The sequence below is a fragment of the Lissotriton vulgaris genome, chromosome 5 (assembly GCF_964263255.1).
Source record: "Lissotriton vulgaris chromosome 5, aLisVul1.2, whole genome shotgun sequence".
Taxonomy (NCBI): Eukaryota; Metazoa; Chordata; class Amphibia; order Caudata; family Salamandridae; genus Lissotriton; species Lissotriton vulgaris.
Window position 1 is genome coordinate 1,831,723,660 of NC_141693.1, and position 26,193 is coordinate 1,831,749,852.

The window sequence follows — 26,193 nt, forward strand, 5'->3', positions numbered from 1 at the left end:
AGAGGGGCTTGAAGCCCGCCCACTGCTTACCATTGGTTAGCTTTACTGTCACTCTCATTTGTTTGCCTGATATTCGATGGCTTGCCTTGTCCATCTTGTGTCTGTCTTGCCCCTAGAGCATAGCCGCATTAGTTGTGCTCTTCCACTGCTCACTTCTGGGGAATTACTTTTTTCTTTTGTATTAGGCACTCAATGAAAGTGCATGCATTTCAAGCTGTCTCTCTAGCATGCTTCCCTTCCACCTCCAAACCCCCTGTTGCTTTCAAGACGTGCTGAAGGTGGGGTTAACGTGATCACAAGAACAATTTGGTGTGCGCTGTTATTTATTTCTGAATGAATTTGGTTCCTTTGACTACACTTCACATTTTTAATTTATATTTTTTGTCATAGGTGGTCGAAAATGAGTGGCCGTTCGACCCCCACAAATGAAGGGAGCTTATTGATTCATAGTCAGCATTTTTTGCACTGGGTCTGGAATATATTTTCTGTTACCTTCTTTTTTGTGTCAGATGAACAGTGCCTAACTCCTGAGGGTCGCAGCCCAGCTTGGGGAAGTAAATGGTAATGGTACAGCTTGACCACCCCTCACCATATACGCATGAAGTGAGACCACAGGCTCATGCCTGCCCAGGAAGCATGCTTCTAGCATCTGTAGGGTGCCACATTGTTAGCCATATGCTGTTTTTTTACAAACAGGATCCTGGGTAGCATCTGGCATTCCTTCATAAAAATTAAATTCCTAATGAAAGCATATACAATACACATTATTTCCACAAACGTGCTGTAAACTGGTTCATTTGGCACTGGGGAGCAGACTGACACTTATGTGTTGGTGGTCTGTTTGTTTAGAAAACTATTTATTGCATGTTCCTTCTCCCACTCCTCTCCACCTAGCTTTATCCCCATGCCCTCAAGAATCCTTTACTGATGTTCCACCCCTTGCCCCCGTCCCTGGCTCCTGCGGTCATTGCGCTCTACTGCCCCCACTCCAGACGGCGCCCAAACCCCCATCCTAGCGTTGGTTAAATAAAAGAAAATATAACCTGGATCCTACAGGAGGTTGATTGTGCCAATGTTCATGAGAAACTACTTTTATTGAATTTTCAGAATAGTAAAAGTAATGCAAACAAAGTCATGGCTCTGCTCTCCAGCCTGTGCTTTGCCCATGCATCTCAGACCTTGTGCCGCTGTGTATGCTGCACATACAGTATTTAGAATTGGACTGGGAGCCAATGTGCTTCAGGCGATGAGTAATGCTTCTCCTTTTGTTCATGCTCTACAGCATCAGCGTTTTTGCTGATGATGTGCTTCATAAGCAACAGTCACTGGCAGAGCAAATAGTTTCAAAGGTGAGACCTATTGATGTTGCCAGTGCTTATTTTTATGTATTCACAAAATTCCTCACAGGTAGAGCGATCACCTCTCCAGAAGACCAAAATATCATCAATAAACCTCCTCTTGAGGGTGAGGTTATTGATGTATGGGTTATTAGTGTTCCTCATAAATGTTCTCTTCAAAGGTGGCCATGTAAAGACATGCCACACTCGGGGCGAAGGTACTCCCCATGGGCACCTTGCGACTGATGGTACAACTGTTTCTGGTATTGAAAATAGTTCTCGGTTAGTGCCAGTGTAGCACACCCCATGATGAAGGAAATGGGGGCAGGGGAACTCCAGTGTTCTTTCCTAAGCCATGTTTCTATTGCACTTAGTGTCTCTTGTTGAGAATATTCGTACACAACACTTCTACGTCAAGTGTGACTAGAAGGTTGATCTCGGTTGTATCGTGTATTTCCTCTATGATGCGTAGTATGTTTGTGGTGTCTCACACATATGAGGGAATCCATCTCAGTCCTCTGGATTTTGCCATCTTACGTCTAGACCACACATTGACGCTGGAGTGAGGTCTCACCATAATTTACAGAAACTCCCTAGCCTTAAACTCTCTCTCTCTCTCTAGAAGATACATCATCGTTTGATCTCTTGGGAGCAGAAATCAAGCTTGAAAAGAAACTGCTAGCGAAAACACTCCTCTGATATCATCCACCAGGTAACAGTGCAGTCTTTCTGGTGCAACTTGAGGAAACAATCACAATCAATGCTACTTCACTCTCTAATACAATATTATTAGGAGATTTCAACCAGCATTGGGACAATGACAAAGACCCCACAGTGGCTGCACTCAGTAACCAACTCCAGGACCTCAACATGATTCAAGCATGCAATGGACCAACACACAAAAAAGGTGCCACACTTGATCTCATCATCGCTAAACTGGGATCAGTTAACATATTACAGCGCGGGGATGCCTCTGGGTCACCAGGCGTCACCAGGCGCTCTATAAATCGCTAAATAAATATTAGACATCAGCCCAACAGACTGGTCCAACGACCATCAAATTAATTTCCAAATATCCGCACAAGAAACTATAATCAAAGGTGAAACGAGAAGGGAAAAATGTGAATGAAGGACTACAGCCGTGCAAAAAGAATAGAACTGGTGGGCCTATGCCAAACCTTACTGGAAGCTCAGACTGACTTAACATTGGTTCAAGAACTGAAGCATCTCAACAACAGCAGTATGACCAACATAGCTCAGAGGCTGCTCCATTACACCCAAAAAGGCAAAAAAAAACTTTAACTACGTGGTTCAACCAAAGTATAAACAATGAAAGAAAACAATTAAGACATCTGGGATGACTTCGGAGGAGGTGACCAAACATTAACCATCTTGAACAGTTGAGAATGCACAGAATCTCATACAAAAAGGTTATCTTTAATGAGAAAACAACAGCAATTAGATATCAACTAGAGAGGTTGAAGAACAGGCCCTGAAAACTCTTTGACATAATAAAACAACAACCAGGAAAACTTGTAGAACCCACAATTGCAAACAACTCTACGAACATCTGAAACACGTTCGCCACTTTCTTTAAAGACAAAATCGCAACCATAAGTAACTCTATTTCCAGCCAAGTTAGTACTCAACCTAGGCAATCCATCAACCCCACACTCACAGCACAAGGCAAGAAGACTGACCAATACACCCCAACGGTCCCAAGAAAAAAACAGAGCCTTCTGGAACACTTTCAAATCTCTGTCTGAGGGGGAAATCCAGAAACCATTCAGTCAATGTACTCTACCACACATTTCGACTATCCCATTCCCTCCCACCAACTGAAAGAGATCCACCAATTCATCACTCCCTTACGGACGAAAATCGTGAACGCATCTCTCCACCAAGGATCCCTCCCAGACTGCCTGAAGATGGGCCAAGTATCACCCCTACTAAAAAAAAGGGGGGCACTGACCAGAAAGACAAACAACTTTTGACCGGTATTCAGTCTTCCTTTGCAGGCCAAATTGGTAAAAAAAATGCACCCACGATCAGCTATTCGAACACATCAATAATTTTTACCTAATGGCAAACCTCTGCACTCTTTTGACCAACTCATGGCACTTCAACCTGTTTGTTTCGAAGGCTGCCAGACCTCCTTAGACCCGTAGGAGAGCCCGCTTTTATGTACTTGTGATTTTTTATCTAAGCCATTTGACAAAAGTCATAATGAGGTCATAAGAAATGCTGCTGGCGCCCAGAACAACTTAAACAATAACATGGAATCTGCTGGTAGTAGATGTGGGAATGAAGTTTGTTTTTTTAGTATTAACTGCTGCTCCCTCCCATCGCATCAGCAGCACTTATTCAATTTTTTGTGGGTGAATACTCCTGATGCTGCACTTCCACCAAACGAATCCATCATTAGAAGAGATAGACAGGATATGATAGGTGGTGGGATTGCTACAATATTTAAGGATACATATAATTGTAAAGTAGAAGAGCTTCCCATCCCCACCCTAAAAGTCCTGTTCTTTTCACTCTACCTCACACACAAACTCACTGTATCCGAGGCCTTAATTTATCAGCCTCAGGGGTATGCTGGCAGTTGGTGCTCCGCTATTCCAGACCTACTGTCTCCCTATATCCTCAAGTGTGCCAAATGTACACTGCTTGGAGATCTTAATGTCCATTTGGAAGATCCCTTGTGCAGTCTGGGCATAAGTCTTATAGAGGATTTGAGTGTGTTGAATCTAGCCCTCTTTAACTCAGCTCCCACACAAGGTTGGCCACCTCCTTGATCTTTTCTATTATGAAGGACCTTACCACAGACCTACTCGTGCTACTTCTCTGGTCTGACCAACTGACAGTGCCTTTTGCTATTAGGGGCCCTGGCAATTCCATTTAAAGAGGTGGCCAAACCAGTAATTAAGTCTAGGAACTGGCTTTCGCCTTGAATTTACAACTTCGGAGCACTACACCAGACTTAAAGCAGACAGCTGTCCTTGATCAGCCAATAGTAAATAGCTAGATTGTGGATTCTTTGGAAGCAATTGTACCTGCCACACTTAGTCCCTCAGTGAGATCCCACTCTCCTGCTTCATCGTTTAATGAAACGGTTCAGTTGGAGGAAAAACTGTGCAAAGGCCTGTAATTGATCTGGAGAAAGTCATTTGACGAGGAGTCAAACTCCAAATTTAAAACAGCTAAAATATGATCATGGGCTTCGAAGAGCATGCAGGCGTCATTTTATTCAGACAAAATCTCTAATGCTCAAAATTGCCCCAAGACTTTTTAACAAGTTCAAAGAACTCTCTGACTCTAGCAAAACATCCCACCGGCCTCACTGTCTCAGGCACAATGCGAAGAACTGGCCCGCTTTTCTGTAAAAAAAGGTATCTGACATTCAACTTCAATTGGCAAAGGGTAAAAAGGCAGAATGGCAATCTGCTGACTCTGCTCCCAACACCAGCACTTGGAAGCTCTTCCTAATAGCCCGAATATGCCTCTTTCGGGTCCTCAAATGGAGTCGTTGTCTCCGCTGAACATTCCCCATTTTTCATCCAAAATACAGTGAATTAAATCAGTTTCACGGCTATATCCTCTTCTATCGACTAAGCTCTGCCTCATGGACCTTGAGCTATTAAAATTGGTGGTAAATCTTCTTAACTCCTCACTACAGGAGGGTTATGTTCCACAGACACAGAAGCATGCCATGGTCTTACCGCTTTTTAAAAAAAGCCTAATCTTGACCCTACCTACTGATGGAATTTTAGACCAATTTCTTTACTACACATCTCCAATATTTTGGGGAGACATGTGAATTCACTGCTTACCACCCTCAATAGTGACAAGATTGGAAAAATTCTCCAAGGCAAGAACCCTCAGTTCTGAAGTCCACAACATTGGCCGGAGTCTCTAGGGATCCTTCCCAAATTGTCTCCTAAGGTAAAAAACCTTGGCTTTTGGCTGAACGAAAACCTGTCAGTGAAACCTCAGGTGGTTAAGGTGGCTTTCAACTACTTTGTAGTGCTGAAGTGGGTGAAAAAAATAATTTTGATGATTTCACAGTCAGCCCACAGGACAGTGATCCAAGCTTTAATACTTTCAAGAATAGACTATGCAAGATTCTGTCTTTAGTAACAGACAAGTCATCTATTTAATGCCTACAGGTAGTAAAGAGTTCTGCTGGCAGACTATTGTATCGCCTTCCGAAACAAGGTTCCGTGTTGAACATCCTCCACAATCCAAAGCCTTGCGTTATATGCACAAGGCTAGAGCCGCCTCAGGTCCGTGATATGTACAAGACGTGGTGGTGCCTAACCAGCCCATGCGTGCGCTGCGATTATTTAATCAAGCATTGTGTACTGTGCCCAGAATCCGATTAGCCTGTATGGGAGGCCATTCCTTTATATATCTGGGCCAGATATTGTGGAACACCCTCCCTGAGTCCTTGAGAAGCTGCACTACATTATCTGTGTTTCATAAGCACTTGAAGATCTGGTTTATTTAATATAACAGTTTAGGTTGCTCTACCTCTGCTTAGTGCCAGGAAGCGCCTTTGAGTAAGTGAGCGCTGTACAAGACGATATAATAATAATAATAACCAGAAGCACTAACCTATATCTGCACCTTATAAGAAAACTAAAATACTTTATACCACTAGTTGACCTCAAAAGGGTGGTTCAATCTCTAGTGCTCTCAAGACTCGCCTATTGGAATGCAATACTCATAGGTCTACCTAAAGCCAGACTATGACCAATAAAAGCAACATAAATGCAGCAGCAAGACTTTAACAGCTTTGATCGCATTTCCCATTCACTCAGAAAACCCAATTGGCTTCCAGTTGAAACTAGGATCCAACTGAAGGTTGCACACATAACACTCAAAGCTCCACAGAATTCTGGTCCTAGATTCCTGGCGAATAGGCTCAACTATCAGGAGGGGGAAAGGATTCTAGAAGTGCTAAATCCCTCATACTAGAACCAGCCAGATTTAAAAAAAAGGAAAACACAGTGCCGCATCTTTGCAGGAGCTGCTCCAAAAATAAGGAACTCCCTTCCACAACAAAGAGAACTATTACCTAGCTAAGTCTTTCCAAGAAGGAAGTGAAAGCTGTATTACTAGAAAACATGTGTGTTAATGAGAACCATTTTTAAACTGTCATACTCCCTATTTCATATTGTGTCCTATTATTTTATACCTTGCTTTTAGAATTCTATGTACAGTGGATCTTTAGTGACAGGTGTCTTTACTGTACTGCAGCCCTCACTAGCTCTCTATTTGTCCAGCACTCTGACAACTTGATGGTCATATTCGCACTTTATAAAACACAATAAATAAAAGAAAGAAAAAAATAAGACTACAATACATACTTTAGGTTGACGCAAACAAAACATAAGTGGAAACTGTGTTTTTAATGGCTTGGAGTGAGAGCCAGGATTCCATACCTGGAAATACAGAAAACATGTACTTAAAGCATTGTTCTCAACTTACTATGCATTGAACCTTTTGAGTCTACAAAATGGGTAGAGTTGTTCATTAACTCCTCTAAGTCTTCTGGTGTTTGGGACCCCTCACGCCCCTTCCGGCCCTTCAGAAGGTAAACACCAAACTTAGGTCAAGAATAAAAGATCAGCTCTGCTGGGAGTGGATTGAGGAATTAACCATGATTCCCCTTTTCAGGAAGCCAGATTATAAGAAACAATTTTTAAGAAAGTCAATGTGGCCGATCCCACCAAGTACAGACTAATTCCATTGCTAAATGCAGAGGCTAAGCTATGCAGCTGCCAGCTAACAGAATCCATGGCAGACTACACTACAGATGAGAAGTGTGTGCCATATAACCAAATCAGGGTTAGGGAAGCAGTGATGCCTCCTGACATCATGATCATTCTGCAAGAGGTGTCACATACTAGCAAAACTAAAGCATGTGCTTAGTGGATAAGTCACTTTCCATTCAATAGACATGGGGATACTGTGTGCAAAGTAGCTACAATGAGGCATATAGCTCGCTAGTAAAATTCATTATGGGACACCACATTCATTCTTGTACTCGGGGCTATAAGAGGCTAACCAGTTACTAGTCTTCTGGGACAGAACCAAAAAGTGGGCTTAAGCAGTGATACTAGTTATCATACTTTTGAATTTTCCCAATAGCTGATCTGCATCAAGTTCTTACAAAAAAAAAGTGTGATTCACCCCAGCAGAATTAGACTGACCCTCTCAGTAATATGAATGATGTATGCCCGCAGCACAGTCCTTATTCCATCAGTGACTTATATGTATCTCAACAATAGCTGTGTGGTATGGCTAAATACCCGTAGATTGCTGAACTGGATTCTGTGTGAGTAAAATAGATGTGTCCAAGTTTTTAAGGCTCCCACTGGTTTATCTCACTTTGATATCAATCGTATCAATGATGCTCCCTTACTCCATTTCTTGACGGCTACGTTTTGTCCGCTATTTATATATGGCTCTAATACCCATCATGACGTCCATTTACAAAAAATGGCAGGGGTCATAGAAGTGTGGTCTAACAAGATTTATCCCCCTAAGACTTCAAAAAATGAAGCCCCTCAACAATTTCATACCTGCTGCTCAGGCGATAGGTGAAGGTCCATAAATGGAAACTACAAGAAGTAAACAAGGCTCTTGTGGCTCCATTTACTTCCTGTTCCTACTGTCGTGATCCCTGAATTCAGGGTCAGCAATGGCAGCATCAGGGATATCACAAGGTCAGCCGGGACGGCAGCTGCTGGCAAGCCCTAATCGACGTCCATATTGTCTGAATGGAGGAAATAACTGGTCAGCTAGACACACCAATGGCCAACGCGCTGGGTAAATTGTTAGGTGTCGGGCAATCGACAACTTAATGTATTCTCTGTTTGCAGCTTGGTCTGACTCCAGTGGGTCGCAGCCTAGATGGTGCCTTCCGGATTACCTTTAGTCTAAATAACACTACATTATGATGCAGTAACAGACCACAAACCAGCCAACACTTCCATCACTTGCTGACTGTATTCTTGCCTTTGACCCCCGTACACTGCTCTGCCCTCGCTTGGCATTGTACGTACAATACTGGGCATGAGGCGGATAAATATGTAAGAAAAATAAAAGCTTTTCGGTTCTCTTTTAAGCATGACAAAAAAGCAGTGGCTAAACTGAAGAAGGACCATCTTGATATTAACTCACATGGAGAGATGACAACCCTGAGCTAGTAAACAAGTACACTTGAACCTATGGGCCAACGAACATTTTTGTGGCTGAGGTTGTGTGAATACTCAGTGAGATGGATGGTCGGTAGCAGGAGAGACCTAGGACTGAGATCAGGAGTGTCCTATGACTAAGATCAGGATCCCACAAAATGTATAAATTTAAATTAAAATCTAGGTAAACAATATACAATAAAATCATAATCTTAACTAATTGTATTTATGTGCACTATAACTAAATTCTTCATATAAACGACTTTAATTTCCTAACTCAAGAACACCATTAGATGAGGCCCATATGTATCAAGCCAAATTGCATTCGCAAACGCCGAAATTCGCAGAATTTCGGCGTTTGCGAATGCAATTTGGCCTAATAGTATGTATTGAGCAAATCTGCGTGCAAACTAAGGAATTATTTTGCGATTGCATTTAAGGAATCGCAAATTTTGCGATTCCTTAAATGCAATGTAAGAAGCATTTAAAAAAATGCAAATTGGCCCTAAGGAATCGCACATTACCACCAACTTCAAGTTGGTGGTAATTTGCGAATTCCTTGAAAAATACACTAGGGCCAAATACACTTTTTTGCATTTTTCAAAGTGCACTGTGAAGCCCTTAGGGCATGTATGTGCACCACATGTGCACCCATGCAAATTTCAGGGGTGCAACAGGGTGTCCTTTGGACACCCCTGCACCCTTGAAATTATTCTCAACTTGCGATTCTCAAATTGCGAATCGCAAATTGAGAATAACTTCCTATTCATTCCTATGGGCCCCCTGGCCCATAGAAATGAATGGGAAAGTATTCCTTAATTGCGATTCGCAATTTGCTGATCGCAATTAAGGAATTTTAAGAAATCGCAAAAAAAAATGCGATTTTCTACATACATACCAATTTGCGAATCTCAAATAGCGATTTCTTAAAAATCGCTATTTGAGATTCGCAAATGGGTACCTTCATACATATGGCCCTTAGCATCGACTGAAACCCAGTTTTTGAAAAAAGTCTCTCCTCATGTTCATTATCCAATCGCACAATAATTTCACAATGGATTTAGAAGCATTCAAAAGTAAAGAAAGGACACAAAAGCATGCATTCATGTACAAATACTTATTCTTTTTATAAATTATTTATTCAAAAATAGAGAATACATTTTTGATCTAGGAAAGTGCATTACTTTTTCAAAAATAAATAAGTTGTACTAAACATATACAATTAAAAACACTATCTTCATATATATAGATTTGGAAGAACACCTTCATCCTCTTAAAACTAGTACACTATGTACTACACACATTTATAGACAAAAGAAACCGACATGTTTCATTTGGTATGTTGTTAAGAAAATGGCCTTCTTCTGACCATCAAAGGCAGTGTAGCTTGGTATATATTTAAAGGATTGAAACAAATAACTTGAAAGAGTGTCAGTCATGGCAAACAGGTGTATTGGTAACAATGCCTCCATGTCAAAATAAATACCTATTATGTATTTATATTCTTTTAGATTGTTTTTAGTAGCTGGAAAATCTCCTGAGCAACAAGGAAGTGACATCAGGCTATATATAAACATGTGTTTTTACTGCAGCCTTTTCAATGGAGTTGCCACAGCCACACCGAAGGGATTATCATAAACCCTGAAGCTTCCTTGTACTCTGTGGCAGACAACAAACTAATTTATATCATGATTTTCAATATAGCAACCGAAGCATGTCAATTTGGTATTTCCCTACAAGGGTGTTGAGAAGCACACTGTATGGTTCTCCTCAGCCAAATGACTGTGCTAGGAAAGTGGTTTCAATTATCATCATTTAGTAAACTATGGCCATATGTACTAACATTAGTGTTTGTGATTACCAATTAGCATTTTTTTGCGATTCGCTAGTAGGTAATAGCAAACACTAATGTACTAAAGTGTGTTCACTATTTGCGATTCCCAGTGGGTCTAGAATATACCTACCTCATGAATATTAATGAGGTAGGTTGCAGTTTGCGACCCATTGTGAATCTCAAAAATCAAAGGGGTTAGCAGACCCGCATGTCTGATATTGCTTTTAAATGAAGTCATTTTTTTAAGTAACATGTTTTCTTTAAAGGAAAATAGATGTGTTTTTTAAAAAGGTTTCTTTTCATTATTTTAAGAAGAGGCAGCTGTCCGTGGGATTACTGCCAGCTCTTGAAAAATATTTTTACAGCCATTCGCAAAGGGGAAGGTGTCCCTTGGGCACTCCTTCCCATTTACGAATGGGTTACCGCCAACTTCGAGTTGGTGGTAAAATGCGAATGTTTTGCAACTGCAATTCGGTTGCAAAATATTTGTACATATCAATGCAAATCGGTATTAGGAAATGATGTCCTTAACCAAATCCAAATACCGAAACACAATCCCAAATTGCGATTCAGTACCAGGTAACTGAATCGCAATTTGGGCTTGCTACATACAAAAATGCCGTTTTCCATTTGCCAATGGCCCGATTCTGCGAATCAGCCAATTTACAAATCACAAAAAAGGTTTTGTGCATGGGGCCATAGTGCATTGATAAAAATTGCTTTAGTAGATGGATTACTCCTACAGTTTCACCAGTTTCAAATGTTGTAAATATGCGCTACTGCTGGCCAATTCGGCATCCAGTCAGGATTGAAACTTGGGACCTGCAGGTCAAACAAGAAGTTGGCAGAGAGTACTGAAAGCACTGAGCCATCTTGGCGACTTGTATACTAGTTTCTACTGAGGGAAGATGTCCCTTTATCTATGCAATGCGTTTGCACATTTAGGGCCATATGGAGGTAATTTAATTTTACCGATTCCTAAATACCGAATTTTACCGATTTGGTATTTAGGAATCAATAAATTGAATGTAGGTAAAAATTCGGTAAATTTTACCGAATCGGTAATATTTGTTATTACCAATTTGGTATTTACCGATTTGGTAATTCCCATTCATTCCTATGGGCCTGGAGGCCCACAGGAATGAATGGGAAGCCATTCACTATTACCAATTCAGTAAATACCGAATCGGTAATAGAGGGAGCATTTTCAAGGGTGGCAGGGTGTTATATTGACACCCTGTTGCACCCCTGAATCGTGCATGAGTGCACATGTGTCGCACATACATGCCCTAAGGGCATGTATGCCTGCCACATGGCACTTTTAAAAAAGCACAAAATTGCTTTTTTAAAGGTATTCGATATTTACCACCAACTTGTAGTTGGTGGTAAATAACGAATCCTTAAAACAAAAATGCACTCACTTGAGTGCTCCCTATATAGGATTTAAGGATTCGATAATTTACCGATTTGGTATTTTAAGGATTCGGTAATTTACCGATTCCTTAAATTACGGATTCGGTAAATTACCGAATCCTTATATCCAGCCTCCGACATTAGAAAAAGCTAAATACCGGTCGGTAACGGGAAATTTACAGGGATGAACGACACCTCCTATTTTACAATGGGAGCATGCATTCCCGGCCGTAATACATGCTCCCATTGCAATGTATAGGACTGCGACCAAACAGTGTTCGGTTGCATCCTAATTAGTCTGTTAGGATAGCCAACCGGGTGTTGGTGGGTCCCATGACCAACACGATGTCGGGCAGAGGAAACTCCGCCCGACATCATAATCAGGCACTTAATCTCTAGGTTAGAGAATTTTCACATGTTAAAACCATGAACATAATAATTTTCCTAAACAAGTTATCTCTGTAAATATTGCACCTTGTAGCCACTTTTTAAGTAAGAACAAATACCCAGTTCAAAACAAAAGATGACCTAACATATTCATGGAATTTCTAATGACTTGGCAGAGACACATCCGTTCTCATATATCAAGAATGGGTGCAGTGAATTCTTGTAAATTGAGATCGTTTTAAAAAGAATTCAGTTCTTATTGATATTGGAACCTGGCATAGCATTTTCGTTTTTTCTTCTATGTTTTTTTTTATTATGCGTTTTATTTAAAAAGGGTTAATTGATAACACATAAAAAATATTACAAAATCCACACAGTCTTAAATTTTCTGAGATGGGACATTGTTTGCCCAAGAGTTGCAGCATGTATTAACCACTGTTAACTGTTTTCAACATATGTTATCTTATCTACCACTGTCTACCTGTTAACATTGAATGTATGTATATTACTCCCTAAACTGTCTAATGTATCTGAACAGTGTTATGTAAAGCGCCCTGATAGCCTCTAGGGTCATGTTCGCGCTATATACAACTTTATGAATAAAATAAAATAAATAAATACATTAGGAAGGTTTCATTCCCTCTATTGGGTTATTGGTGGTCTGCATTTGTGGGGTAGAAATGGTGGCCTTGGTGGCTAATTAGCATCTATTTTCAGTAAAAGGAGAGGATTAATTAAGGAAAGGGATAGGTCTAGTTTGAAAATGTAATATATAAAAAAAATATTGAGGTTTAGGACGGTATAAGAAATATCACATTAAAAAAATCTACCACACACAGGAGGCAGAGAGATTGTGGAAAGGCTGAGTTTAATCAGTGACTAAGTAGGGTTTTGATGTGCTACAAACAATATGGAAATCAGAACAGTCTATAGGCACAGTGCTGCCTGTCTCTGGAACCCAGGTGTCTACTCTGCTAGCAACTGCTTCTTTGGTTAATGTATTTGGTAGTGTGACCATCAAAAGGCTGATAAGTTTTCTCTTTCTTTCCATACAGTGGTGGGACGTTTCTCCTGTTCCCCCTACCCTTGCTTGCCTGAAATTGTCATGGCCGACAACTCCTACAGCTGGTGGAAGCTGACCTTCCTGCGCAAAAAGAAGTCCACACCCAAAGTGCTATACGAGATCCCAGCCGACTACTCTAGCAACGACAAGCAGGAGACGGCACAAACTGCAGGGGCTGCGCGGCCAGAAGCTCCTACCGATAGCGAGTTCAATGCTAGGCTGGAGAAAATTGTGGACAAAAGCACCAAAGGGAAGCACGTCAAGGTGTCAAACTCAGGACGTTTCAAGGAGAAAAAGAAGGTCCGGGCCACACTGGCCGAGAACCCGGCCCTCTTTGGGGAAGGTGGTGACAGTGGAGGTGGGGATCAATGAACCACGTTGTGCTACGACACATGACCGATGGCGAGCAGGATGGGACTGACCGCGAATCCTGGCTCCTAGTGGCACCTGTCCGACAATGAAGTAATGCCCAAACCTAGCCAAGGAAACCTGGGCAATGTTTCTGCAGACTATAACCTGGCCGTTACTTGAGGGTGGGATTGGGGAAGAACAGCAAAAAAAGAGCTTTATTTTGTAGTGTGAATTGTATTTAAGTTATCTTCGAACACGGGTGGATTAGCCGACAGATCACACTCTTGGATATTTTGGGGTCAGACAAGAGGCCTACTGTATGTACTTTTCAATGCTGCTTAATCATGACATGCATCAGGGGGCAGAGAGGACTCATTTTGCCTGATGAATTATATGAAGGGTGGGGATGTATGTTTAGGATAGAACTTTCATGTCACATTGTGGAAGAGAAGGGATAGCCCTTAACATAGTGACATCTGATAAAGACCACGAATGCCATCAAATGTGTACATCTCTCTGCAAAACACAATATCATAGGATCTTCCAGCCATTAAGTGGATCAATCCTGCATGCACTGTTGCAGGAGTAGAGAAGATAAGTTAGATGAAGGATAATCCTAATTTGTCATGGAAGAGAAAATCCAGACCTCTAGTGAGGGCAAGAATCCAACATTCTCCAGGCATGACAGGACACTGGTGGGAGACATTGACTATCGGGTGGTCCGCATGGAAATCTCAGGGTGAGGGAAACTGTGGTAGATCCCAGCCAGGTCTGAGACAACACACTATATTGCCACTGCTCACCCCTCCTTGCCTTCTGATATGGAAAAGTCAGACACTTATGTCAGACTCAATGGATCCTCTTGTATAATAAAGCCCCAACTTCGATCAAAAAAGTGAATCAGAGCCACCCAGATGGAACAGCAGAGACAACCAATGTGGAAGACAACCAACCACTTATTAAGACTGCATAAATCAGTGTAATTTGCAGTGGTTTGTGGAGACACCAGAATAGGAGTGGGACGTCCACGCTCATAAACTCACCAGTTTCCCATAGACCTCTGCACACCATGATGTTTTCACTCCTTTCCTAATGTAGGGAACTAAGACTCCATAAGGTGCGTTGGATATTAGGGCTTCAACTGGGACCCCATTACAGAGATTCCCCTCTTCTCCCCCCCACCCACACAATTTCGCATTCTAGTGCATCCGGTTTCTCAAGGGCTGAATACCGGACACATGAATTTTGCTGCATGGGTTACACTGCCTTTAAATGATCTACGTCTACACTAAGATTTGGGTGCAATGTTCGGACCAAAGGGAGTGGACCGTCTCTTCTACAGGATGTGTGCGACCCACAACTTTCTAGGAGTAGATGAAGACAAAGGCGCGACTTGTTGGTCAAATGCCTTCGCACACAGAGGGGTCCACTCCTCCCTCAGATTTTCACAGGTATCCTTTCTAATTTCCTGGAAAGAAGATCTATTTTTTAGCAAGTTTGTTAATGTTCTCATTGTAAATAAACAAAATCAAAATTTTGGACTTCCATTTGTCACTGGCCATAAAAAGTTAATTTGTCGATGTTGTTATTGGTATAAATTGTTAACGTCTATATATTGACTTCAGTACTGACAACATTTCTGGCATGGTTATTGCGGTTGTTGTCACCATTAATGTTGGCTTTATAGACATCATAAAGACCATTATTGACATCATTACTGGAGTAATTACTCCAACTTTGAGTTGATTTCGTTGTTTTTACTGCCATGATTTTCTGCATTATTACTGGTGTGATTGCTGGTTCAACATTTATGTTCTCATTGTGGGTGTCAATGAATATTGGTTTCATTATTGACATAAAGGTTAGCCCCTATGTTTGCACTGTCACTGGTGCTACTATCAGAGTAGCTGATGTGTCTATTACTGATCCCACAGTTGGTGTTGTCCCTGTCCTTGGTATATTCAGCAGTTTACCTTCTCTGAGATTAGCGCCTAGACACTTCCGGGTATGAGTGCGCTCTATAAATCCTATTTTCATTTCATTTCATTTCATTATTCATTACATACATTGGTAACAATTCTATTTTTCACATGATGATCAATGTCATTTTTGGTCTCCTTATTGGCAATATGAGGTTATTACCAATATGAGTGACGTCATTATTGCTACCAGCAGTATTGGCATTATTACTGGCACCAATAAATGTAGTCATGGTCCAATTACAGTTACTTTTAGAGATGGCATTACTCTCAGCATCCTTAGCGCAACCAGTGACATCATGGACTCCGTATCAACGTTACTCATACAGTCATAAATGATGGCTTCTGAAAAGTTATCTGCCAGTACTTCATTTGTAAAACAAAAAGTGCAAGGGCCCTCGCCAGGAGGCCACTGCAGCTTGCACCATCCATTGCTACTGCCAGCGTTGCCAATGACAATACCAACTCAACTAATTACCATCACACTCTAACAAATGTGACAGTTCAGACTATTCCATGAACCCACAATTATAAGACTGGCTTGGGTGGCAGGTATATGTCATTGTTAATGTAAATTCAACTAATAAACAGTTGTTGTTGTGCTCATTCCTAATTAGGGAGACAGCCTAGGATAAGGCAGACTGTCATAGGAGCCGATGTTGACATTTAACTGCTGGTGCCGAGCACCGGAACCCACCGGCCCAACTTAAGCACTGCCTGAACTACTGTAACGCTCCCTATTTTTAAAGACTATTCTACAAAGCCGCCTCACTTATAGTCTGTTTGTGGAATAATATATTCCATTCCATAAAATGATTCTTCATTTGCAGGTTCCTGTTATGTTTGACCACTCACAAGTCCATACTAGAGAAGACATGTACACAGAGAAATGAAGGTGAAGTGAGAGTTATCTTCCTATATTGCACGACTAGAAAGACAACATGCGGCTGACCATAGTTCAGCACCTCAGTTTCTAAGTAAACAGATTAGTAAATTGTCTGTGCAACCACATCCGGAGTTCGCCGCACTTTCACTCCGCTGGAAACCAGAGAGAAAGATTCATAAAAAGAAGGACGGTGCAGCGGGATGAAGTCAGAGAGCTCCAAATGTATTCCAAACTATATCCTTTATTACATTTTCAATTTAAAATTTTGACATCAGCCAACGCGTTTCGTTCCGAATGGAACTTTGTCAGGGCAGAAGCATCTTGATCTTGGTTCACTTAATCCGTATCCGTTAGTCAATTGGTTCCAAACGTTTATCATAATCGATAGAGGCCTGGATTCAAAAATCATAAACAAGTTTCAGCGTCCCACAGACTTCCAAGCAGACCAGTTCGTCTGGAGGATATAAACCCAGGTCCTCCGTATTCACCTTCAGACTAACTCACACAAACACCAATCACAATAAATTTTAAAGGGTCCGAGGGCCAGAGTAACTGCCAATAGTCCTGGTCAGAGTCGACACTCACAGTAGCAGTCCCTCATCCGGACTTTCAAAAAGCCCTACGGAGGACCTGGTTTATATCCTACAGAAAAACTGGTCTGCTTGGAAGTCTGTGGGACGCTGAAACGTGTTTATGATTTTTTAATCCAGGCCTCTATCGATTACGATTATCTTCCTATATTACCTTGGTGATGAGCCTTAAACATCAGAGATTTAAAGGGCCAAATTACAAGTAATGCAGAATTCTGGGTGGCGATTCCAGGCAACCGGAATGTCCGATATTGGCCAGAACCTGTGCAAACAGTTTCTGCAATTACAACCTTCGAAATGGAGAATAACAGAATTCTGGGTGGAGGAGGGGTGGTTTGGGAGTGGTTCAACACACGTATTTATCAGCTGTTCTGAGCAGGTGGTAAATGTATGCAGATGCTCCTGTGCTGAGCGCGGAGATGAGTGGAGGGGACGTCGTCATGAAAAATGGAGAGCATAATACACTACCGCTATGCTTTGGCAGGGGGTCAGGCCTGGGCCAGGGTAAAGTGATTGTACAGTTTAGACTTTCCAGTGTGTAAAATCAGGTAAGGTGATGTGGCATGCAGTAAATCCAGCTGCAGGTGCACCAGCCACTGGATAATATGTATGTATATATATATATATATATATATATATATATATATATATATATATATATATATATATATATATATATATATATATATATATATATATATATATATATATATATACACACACACATATACATACACAGCAAAGCCCAGCACCCCAGCCCTTACAACACGGTTGGTTTCATGTCCTCCTTCCAGGGGTAAAAGCTAGGATGACCAGGCGTCTTGGTTTTTTCAACAGTTGTCTCTGCAGATTTTGGCATATTTGACTCATGTCTTGGTTTTTGAGAGGGTCAACTGAAAACAGTGAGGGCCAGGTAATTTATTAGGTGTGCCAAAGCAGGGCTAGTTAGGAGCTGTTATAAGTAAGCACTTTAATTAACTTGTATGATGCTGGTTTTAAAAATGTTATTTTATGTATCTGCTTAGTGCCTCTTCTGCGGTTCTGTGTCGATGAGGGCTCTTATTCTTTGTCACCCAGTTGATGTAAAATTGTAGCCTTCCTCTATTTTTGTGAAATGTCCCCTTTTTTGGGTCACTAGATCTGGTCACCCTAGTGAAACCTGGTGCTCCCCTCGTTGTTGGCACCCTGGCCGGCATTGTGTTCCAGGCCCGGCGTGGGTGGTCATGAGTGCTGGGGGCCTGGGTAGGCGATGCACCTGTGCACAGGCTGCTCAAACCAAGCCTCTCCCCTACCCCTGCGCCGGCGGAAATAGGTTATGTACCACAGGGAGGGCAGGCCCGCCCGGACATCAAAGGGAGCGCGAGCCTGCTGCGCGGGAGCGCGCTTGGGACAAGAAAGGCCACATTGTAGTGCCCGCAGTTGTCTACAAAGACAGCGAGGTTCCCAGCTCCCGGCGCGGAGATGCTTGTGGCTTTTCGAGGGCCTCCGCCCTGCCAATTCAAAGGCAAAATAAACAGAATTGGGACAATCCGTCTCTGCGGTTCCTGGAACGCATCTGTAGTAGGGAAGAGGGGGTGGAGGGCAAACAACCTGCAGCTCCCACCAAACTTTATATTATCAATGGTTCCCAACACACCAAAGGCCTCCACATACAGGTACCGTACAAACCACTGCAGAGCAAGCTTCCCTCAGACAGAGCTCAAGACTCGTTAGCAGAGAGCGAAGCATTGCAAGCTTCCCTCAGACAGAGCTCAAGACTCGTTAGCAGAGAGCGCAGCATTGCAAGCGTCCCTCAGACAGAGCTCAAGACTCGTTAGCAGAGAGCGCAGCATTGCAAGCGTCCCTCAGACAGAGCTCAAGACTCGTTAGCAGAGAGCGCAGCATTGCAAGCGTCCCTCAGACAGAGCTCAAGACTCGTTAGCAGAGAGCGCAGCATTGCAAGCGTCCCTCAGACAGAGCTCAAGACTCGTTAGCAGAGAGCGCAGCATTGCAAGCGTCCCTCAGACAGAGCTCAAGACTCGTTAGCAGAGAGCGCAGCATTGCAAGCTTCCCTCAGTCAGAGCTCAAGACTCGTTAGCAGAGAGCGCAGCATTGCAAGCTTCCCTCAGACAGAGCTCAAGACTCGTTAGCAGAGAGCGCAGCATTGCAAGCTTCCCTCAGACAGAGCTCAAGACTCGTTAGCAGAGAGCGCAGCATTGCAAGCGTCCCTCAGACAGAGCTCAAGACTCGTTAGCAGAGAGCGCAGGATTGCAAGCTTCCCTTAGTCAGAGCTCAAGACTCGTTAGCAGAGAGCGCAGCATTGCAAGCTTCCCTCAGACAGAGCTCAAGACTCGTTAGCAGAGAGCGAAGGATTACAAGCTTCTCTCAGACAGAGCTCAAGACACGCTAGCAGAGAGCGCAGCATTGCAAGCGTCCCTCAGACAGAGCTCAAGACTCGGTACTAGAGAGCGCAGCATTGTAAGCGTCACTCAGACAGAGCGCAAGACTCGCTAGCAGAGAGCGCAGCATTGTAAGCTTCCCTCAGACAGAGCTCAAGACTCGCTAGCAGAGAGTGCAGCATTGCAAGCTTCCCTCAGACAGAGCTCAAGACTCGCTAGCAGAGAGCGCAGCATTGTAAGCTTCACTCAGACAGAGCGCAAGACTCGTTAGCAGAGAGCGCAGCTTTGCAAGCTTCCCTTAGTCAGAGCTCAAGACTCGTTAGCAGAGATCGAAGGATTGCAAGCTTCTCTCAGACAGAGCTCAAGACTCGTTAGGAGAGAACGCACCATTACAAGCTTCTCTCAGACAGAGCTCAAGACACGCTAGCAGAGAGCGCAGCATTGCAAGCTTCCCTCAGACAGAGCTCAAGACTCGCTAGCAGAGAGCGCAGCATTGTAAGCTTCACTCAGACAGAGCGCAAGACTCGTTAGCAGAGAGCGCAGCATTGCAAGCTTCCCTTAGTCAGAGCTCAAGTCTCGTTAGCAGAGATCGAAGGATTGCAAGCTTCTCTCAGACAGAGCAAAAGACTCGCTAGCAGAGAGCGCAGAATTGCAAGTTTCCCTCAGACAGAGCTCAAGACTCAGCAGAGAGCGCAGCATAGCAAGCTTCCCTCAGACAGAGCTCAAGACTCGCTAGCAGAGAGCGTAGCATTGCAAGCTTCCCTCAGACAGAGCTCAAGACTCGTTAGCAGAGAGCGCACCATTGCAAGCTTCCCTCAGACAGAGCTCAAGACTCGCTAGCAGAGAGCGCAGCATTGGAAGCTTCCCTCAGACAGAGCTCAAGACTCAGCAGAGAGCGCAGCATTGCAAGCTTCCCTCAGACAGAGCTCAAGACTCGCTAGCAAAGAGTGCAGCATTGCAAGCTTCCCTCAGACAGAGCTCAAGACTCGCTAGCAGAGATCGAAGGATTGCAAGCTTCTCTCAGACAGAGCTCAAGACTCGCTAGCAGAGAGCGCAGAATTGCAAGTTTCCCTCAGACAGAGCTCAAGACTCAGCAGAGAGCGCAGCATTGCAAGCTTCCCTCAGACAGAGCTCAAGACTCGCTAGCAGAGAGCGCAGCATTGCAAGCTTCCCTCAGACAGAGCTCAAGACTCGTTAGCAGAGAGCGCAGCATTGCAAGCTTCCCTCAGACAGAGCTCAAGACTCGCTAGCAGAGAGCGCAGCATTGGAAACTTCCCTCAGACAGAGCTCAAGACTCAGCAGAGAGCACAGCATTGCAAGCTTCCATCAGACAGAGCTCAAGACTCGCTAGCAGAGAGCGCAGCATTGCAAGCTTCCCTCAGACAGAGCTCAAGACTCGCTAGCAGAAAGCGCAGCATTGCAAGCTTCCCTCAGACAGAGCTCAAGACTCGCTAGCAGAGAGTGCAGCATTGCAAGCTTCCCTCAGACAGAGCACAAGACTCGTTAGCAGAGAGCGAAGGATTGCAAGTTTCTCAGACAGAGCTCAAGGCTCACTAGCAGAGAGCGCAGCATTGCAAGCTTATCTCAGACAGAGCTCAAGGCTCGCTAGCTGAGAGCCCAGCATTGCAAGCTTCCCTTAGTCAGAGCTCAAGACTCGTTAACAGAGATCGAAGGATTGCAAGCTTCTCTCAAACAGAGCTTAAGACTCGCTAGCATTGAGTGCAGCATTGCAAGCTTCTCTCAGACAGAGCTCAAGACTCGTTAGCAGAGAGCGCAGCATTGCAAGCTTCCCTTAGTCAGAGCTCAAGACTCATTAGCAGTGATCGAAGGATTACAAGCTTCTCTCAGACAGAGCTCAAGACTCGCTAGCAGAGAGCGCGGCATTGCAAGCTTCTCTCAGACAGAGATCAAGACTCGCTGGCAAAGAGCGCAGCATTGCAAGCTTCCCTCAGACAGAGCTCAAAACTCGCTAGCTGAGAGCCCAGCATTGCAAGCTTCCCTTAGTCAGAGCTCAAGACTCGTTAACAGAGATCGAAGGATTGCAAGCTTCTCTCAAACAGAGCTTAAGACTCGCTAGCATTGAGTGCAGCATTGCAAGCTTCTCTCAGACAGAGCTCAAGGCTCGCTAGCTGAGAGCGCAGCATTGCAAGTTTCCCTTAGTCCGAGCTCAATACTTGTTAGCAGAGATCGAAGGATTGCAAGCTTCTCTCAGACAGAGCTCAAGACTCTCTAGCAGAGAGCGCAGCATTGCAAGTTTCCCTCAGACAGAGCTCAAGACTCGTTAGTAGAGAAGGATTGCAAGCTTCTCTCAGACAGAGCTCAAGACTCGCTAGCAGAGAGCGCAGCATTGCAAGTTTCCCTCAGACAGAGCTCAAAACTTGCTAGCAGAGAGCGCAACATTGCATGCTTCCCTCAGACAGAGCCCAAGACTTGTTAGCTGATAGCGCAGCATTGCAAGCTTCCCCCAGACAGAGCCGAAGACTCGTTAGCAGAGAGCGCAGCATTTCAAGCTTCCAGACAGAGCTCAAGACTCGCTAGTAGAGATCGAAGGATTGCAAGCTTCTCTCAGACAGAGCTCAAGACTCTCTAGCAGAGAGTGCAGCATTGCAAGTTTCCCTCAGACAGAGCTCAAGACTCGTTAGTAGAGAAGGATTGCAAGCTTCTCTCAGACAGAGCTCAAGACTCGCTAGCAGAGAGCGCAGCATTGCAAGTTTCCCTCAGACAGAGCTCAAAACTCGCTAGCAGAGAGCGCAACATTGCATGCTTCCCTCAGACAGAGCCCAAGACTTGTTAGCTGATAGCGCAGCATTGCAAGCTTCCCTCAGACAGAGGCCAAGACTTGTTAGCAGAGAGCGCAGCATTTCAAGCTTCCAGACAGAGCTCAAGACTCGCTAGTAGAGAGCGCAGCATTGCAAGCTTCCCTCAGACAGAGCCCAAGACTCGTTAGCAGAGAGCGCAGCATTGCAAGCTTCCTTCAGACAGAGCTCAACACTCGCTAGCAGAGAGAGCAGCATTGCAAGCTTCCCTCAGACAGAGCTCAAAGCTCGCTAGCAGAGAGCGCAGCATTTCCAGCGTCCCTCAGACAGAGCTCAAGACTTGCTTTCACAAAGCACGGAATTGCAAGCTTCCCTCAGACAGATCTCAAGACTTGCTAGCACAACGCGCAGAATTGCAAGATTCCTTCAGACAGCGCTCAAGTATCGTACACAGGGAGCAGAATTGCATGCTTCCCTCAGACAGATCAAGTATTGCACAGACCACGGTTGTGCAAGCTTCCAACACACAGCAATCCAGTACCTCATGGAGAGCAGTAGTAGAAGCTTCTCTTACTCACAACACAGGTGGCAGAGGGGCAAGCTTCTCTCATATGCAACGTAGATATAGCATTGGGAGTAGTAGTGCCAATCTCTCACAAACAAATCAGGTACAACATTGGAGGAAGCAGTGCAGGCAGGATTCCCTCACAGCAAAAGTGCAAGCATCCCTCACACACAGACGTTATGGTATGGGCAGCAGTAGTGCAAGCTTCTTTACTCACAATCAGCAACAGGACAGCACAGGCAGCAGAAGTTCCCTCTTCCTTCATTCCCAATGCAAGTACTGAAGACCCCCCAGTGCTGGCATCTCTGTGCCACACCACTCTACTAAAGTAATAAGCTTGTCGTAACCCAATTTTGTTTCTCACTAAACCACCCCTGCTTATCGCTAACCCACCCTTACTTCTCGCTAACATACCCTTTCTTCTCGCTAACCCACCCTTGCTTCTCAGTAACACACACTTGCTTCTTGCTAACCCATACCTGCTTTTCACTAGCCCACCCCTGCTTCTCGCTAACCAACCCTTCTCGCTAACCCACCCTTTCCTCTTGCTAACCCACCCCTGCTTCTTGTTAACCCACCCTTCTCGCTAACCCACTCTTTCTTCTTGCTAACCCACCCCTGTTTCTCTCTAAACCACCCTTCTCGCTAACTCACACTTTCTTCTTGCTAACCCACCCATTCTTCTCGCTAACCCACCCTTTCTTCTTGCTAACCCACCCATTCTTCTCGCTAACCCACCCTTTCTTCTTGCTAACCCACCTATTCTTCTCGCTAACACACCCTTCTTGCTAACCCACCCATTCTTCTCGCTAACACACCCTTGCTTCTCGCTTACGCACCCTTGCTTCTCGATAGGAAACCTTTGCTTCTGGTTCACCCTTACATAGGTTACTCATCATAATTGTTACTTATTAAGTGCACGTTCACCGAGGCATCTGGGTGCTAGGACCAGAGGTGAAATCAAAAAAAGAGTCCCTCGCGCATTCATGACTCCTGTCCTGAGAGGAGTCCGCCCGCTCTTCCCAGATCCAGAGATCCCGTTCCTTGGAAGCCTCCCACACGGTGTACCATCACCAGTTGGCAGAGCACGGATGAGGGTGTGAGTGACGCTGATTTGCAAGTTGATCACAGGCCATGGCCTTCTTCCTGGCGCTGCCAGGGTGGGAGGAGCATTCCATGGGGCCCCGCCAGGCCTTCAAGCGCTTCCTGAAGGAGCTTACCTCGGGGCCTTGAAGGTGGATAGGTAGTGTGTGCCAGAAAGAAGTGCCAGCACTGGAAGATTCAGTGCCAATGTATTCTGGGAATCTTCAGCAGAAGGGCACTGCAGGATCGAATGGCTCGAGGGTAGAGGGAACACTGGTGCTTTGTTGTGGGCATAACAATCACTTACTTTTCACCCAGCGCTTCCTACGGCACTTCTACTGTTTCTAAGACTCGTAACGAACAGGTCTTACCGGTACCCAATCTAATGGCACTGCATTCCTAGGCCTCCTATAGATGGCAGGGTACGTCAGCAGGGTTCAGCCCTGTGACCTGCACGGGATGACACATCTCAGCGGCCAGCGCTTGACTCACTGAGCCATCCTGTATAAATCAATGGCCTCTTCCACCCATCCAAATGATCTTCCAAGATGCACATTTCTGGCAACAGGTTTTGGTCATTGACTACAGCCACGTACATCAGCCATGCTGCATCAGCCATGCGGCATCAGCCATGCGGCATCAGCCATGCTGCATCTGTCCTACAATTAAGAAAAGATAGGAAGTCTCATCACTTCAATAACATCACCGCCCCCAGCCCTTACGGCTTATGCAATTTCATCTCTCCCCTCTTTTGTAGGCAATCTCAAACCTTCGCCTACTCTCGGATTCCTTGAAAAGAGCTCTGGTGAGTTTTGCAATACCCAAAAAAACCACAGACCAGGATAAGCTCAGTTACTTCACTTCAGACCATGACGTTGTTGTCCAAATAGTTGGGTACCGATAACCTCCTCTTCTTTAGTTTCAAAAGAGGATAGTTATTAGTCTGCCGAAGGCCAAGACCTTTTGATTTCACAAAAATGATATTTATATTATACAATAGCAGCTTTCAGCTTCTCCTCTTCAGCTATTGGTCTGTTACCGAGTCACTCTCATGTTTCTTCCCCCCAATACAACATACAGCATGGCGAAATGGGTCAGCCCAATTCCGCCATTGGATAACTTCACTGTGAGTGACACAATGTTTCCCCTTCGCGGAAGCACATCCATGCACAAAGTAGTTCCCTTCACTGCCAAGGAGTCGTACAGAACTGAGTGCTTTTCAGACCAAAAAATATTTCTGCTTTGAAGCCAATGTTTTTAGGGATCAATAAAGTTTTGCAAAAGCATAAGAAAAGAAGCGTTTACAAAGCCTAAAGGCTAGCTGCCAACACCACCTCTCTTGGCGTTGCAAATGCTTTTTTTTTTCACAGAGAGAATGTCCCAAAAAGACAACTCTGTTTCTGGAGCATCAAACCCAGTAAAGCTATGTCACACTGCAAAGTGAAGATCGTACATAGAGTAGACATCTGTTTAAAATAAATAAAACTATTGTTCTTTCTAACCACCCCAAACTATAGCCTGCATGTAAAACTGAGCTGAAAATATAAAGAAACAGATTAGGATGAGCAAAGTTCCTGTACCGAAGGAATATTGCTAAAATCTCTGTAGTTGATTCGAGGTGTTCTGGTCTGAATGGTAAATTAAGACCGAAACTGGCAAATTGGCTGAAAATTATGAGTCTTAAAACTGATTGAAAACTTTGGGCGGGATTCAGAGTGTTATAGACGGGTTACTGACAAACGTGAGGGATGTCCCATTTGCCTTATTCAAGTGCATTATATCCTGCGGCACTTGTTACAAGGAGTACAGCATATCCGTCATATTTGTGAAAGCGCAACTTATCTGGCAAATTTTGAATTGGGCCCTAAATTTGACTGCTAAAATGAACCATAGTCTTTCCCGCTACTCAGGCCGGCAGCCTCTCTCGACAGTAGTCACTTTATTTGATTCTGCGTTTATGCCCTTACCCTGATCTTCAATCTGGTAAAACAGCTACGTGAAACAAACATTCACTTGTAGAGCAGCAGGTCACTGATACCATTTCAACGCGAATATTTTAGTAATATTGAGTTGGATGGTAAAAACATTTGTTGTACAAGCAACTCAAAGGCAATTTGATTTGTGGTGTGTAATATAAAAACAAGCCCTGGCAAAGTCAACAAGTGTTGCTTATGTGAGAGCTATTGGCTTTGCCGGTGTCTTTAAGCCATGTTTTAAAGCAGCTTGGGTGCTGTTCAGCATGGTTAAAAGTTAGTGGCGTGGCGTAGAGGAGAGTGAAGTGGCATAGTGGGGTGGCGTAGAGGGGAGTGGTGTATGACAGAATGGAGTGGCCTGGAGTTGCGTAGGGTTGGTTGGCATAGAGTAGA

General features: G+C 44.0%; 1 protein-coding gene across 1 annotated transcript in view; it reads left to right on the forward strand.

Annotated features, from left to right (window-relative positions):
* Positions 1–15,131, forward strand: part of PRR15L (proline rich 15 like) — a 68,016-nt gene extending 52,885 nt beyond the window's left edge. Inside the window, exon 2 of the mRNA XM_086924288.1 lies at positions 13,232–15,131. Coding sequence (XP_086780414.1) covers positions 13,282–13,611 — 330 coding nt within the window. The 5' untranslated portion in view covers positions 13,232–13,281 and the 3' untranslated portion in view covers positions 13,612–15,131. The remainder of the gene's footprint in view (positions 1–13,231) is intronic.
* Positions 15,132–26,193: the final 11,062 nt, after the last annotated feature.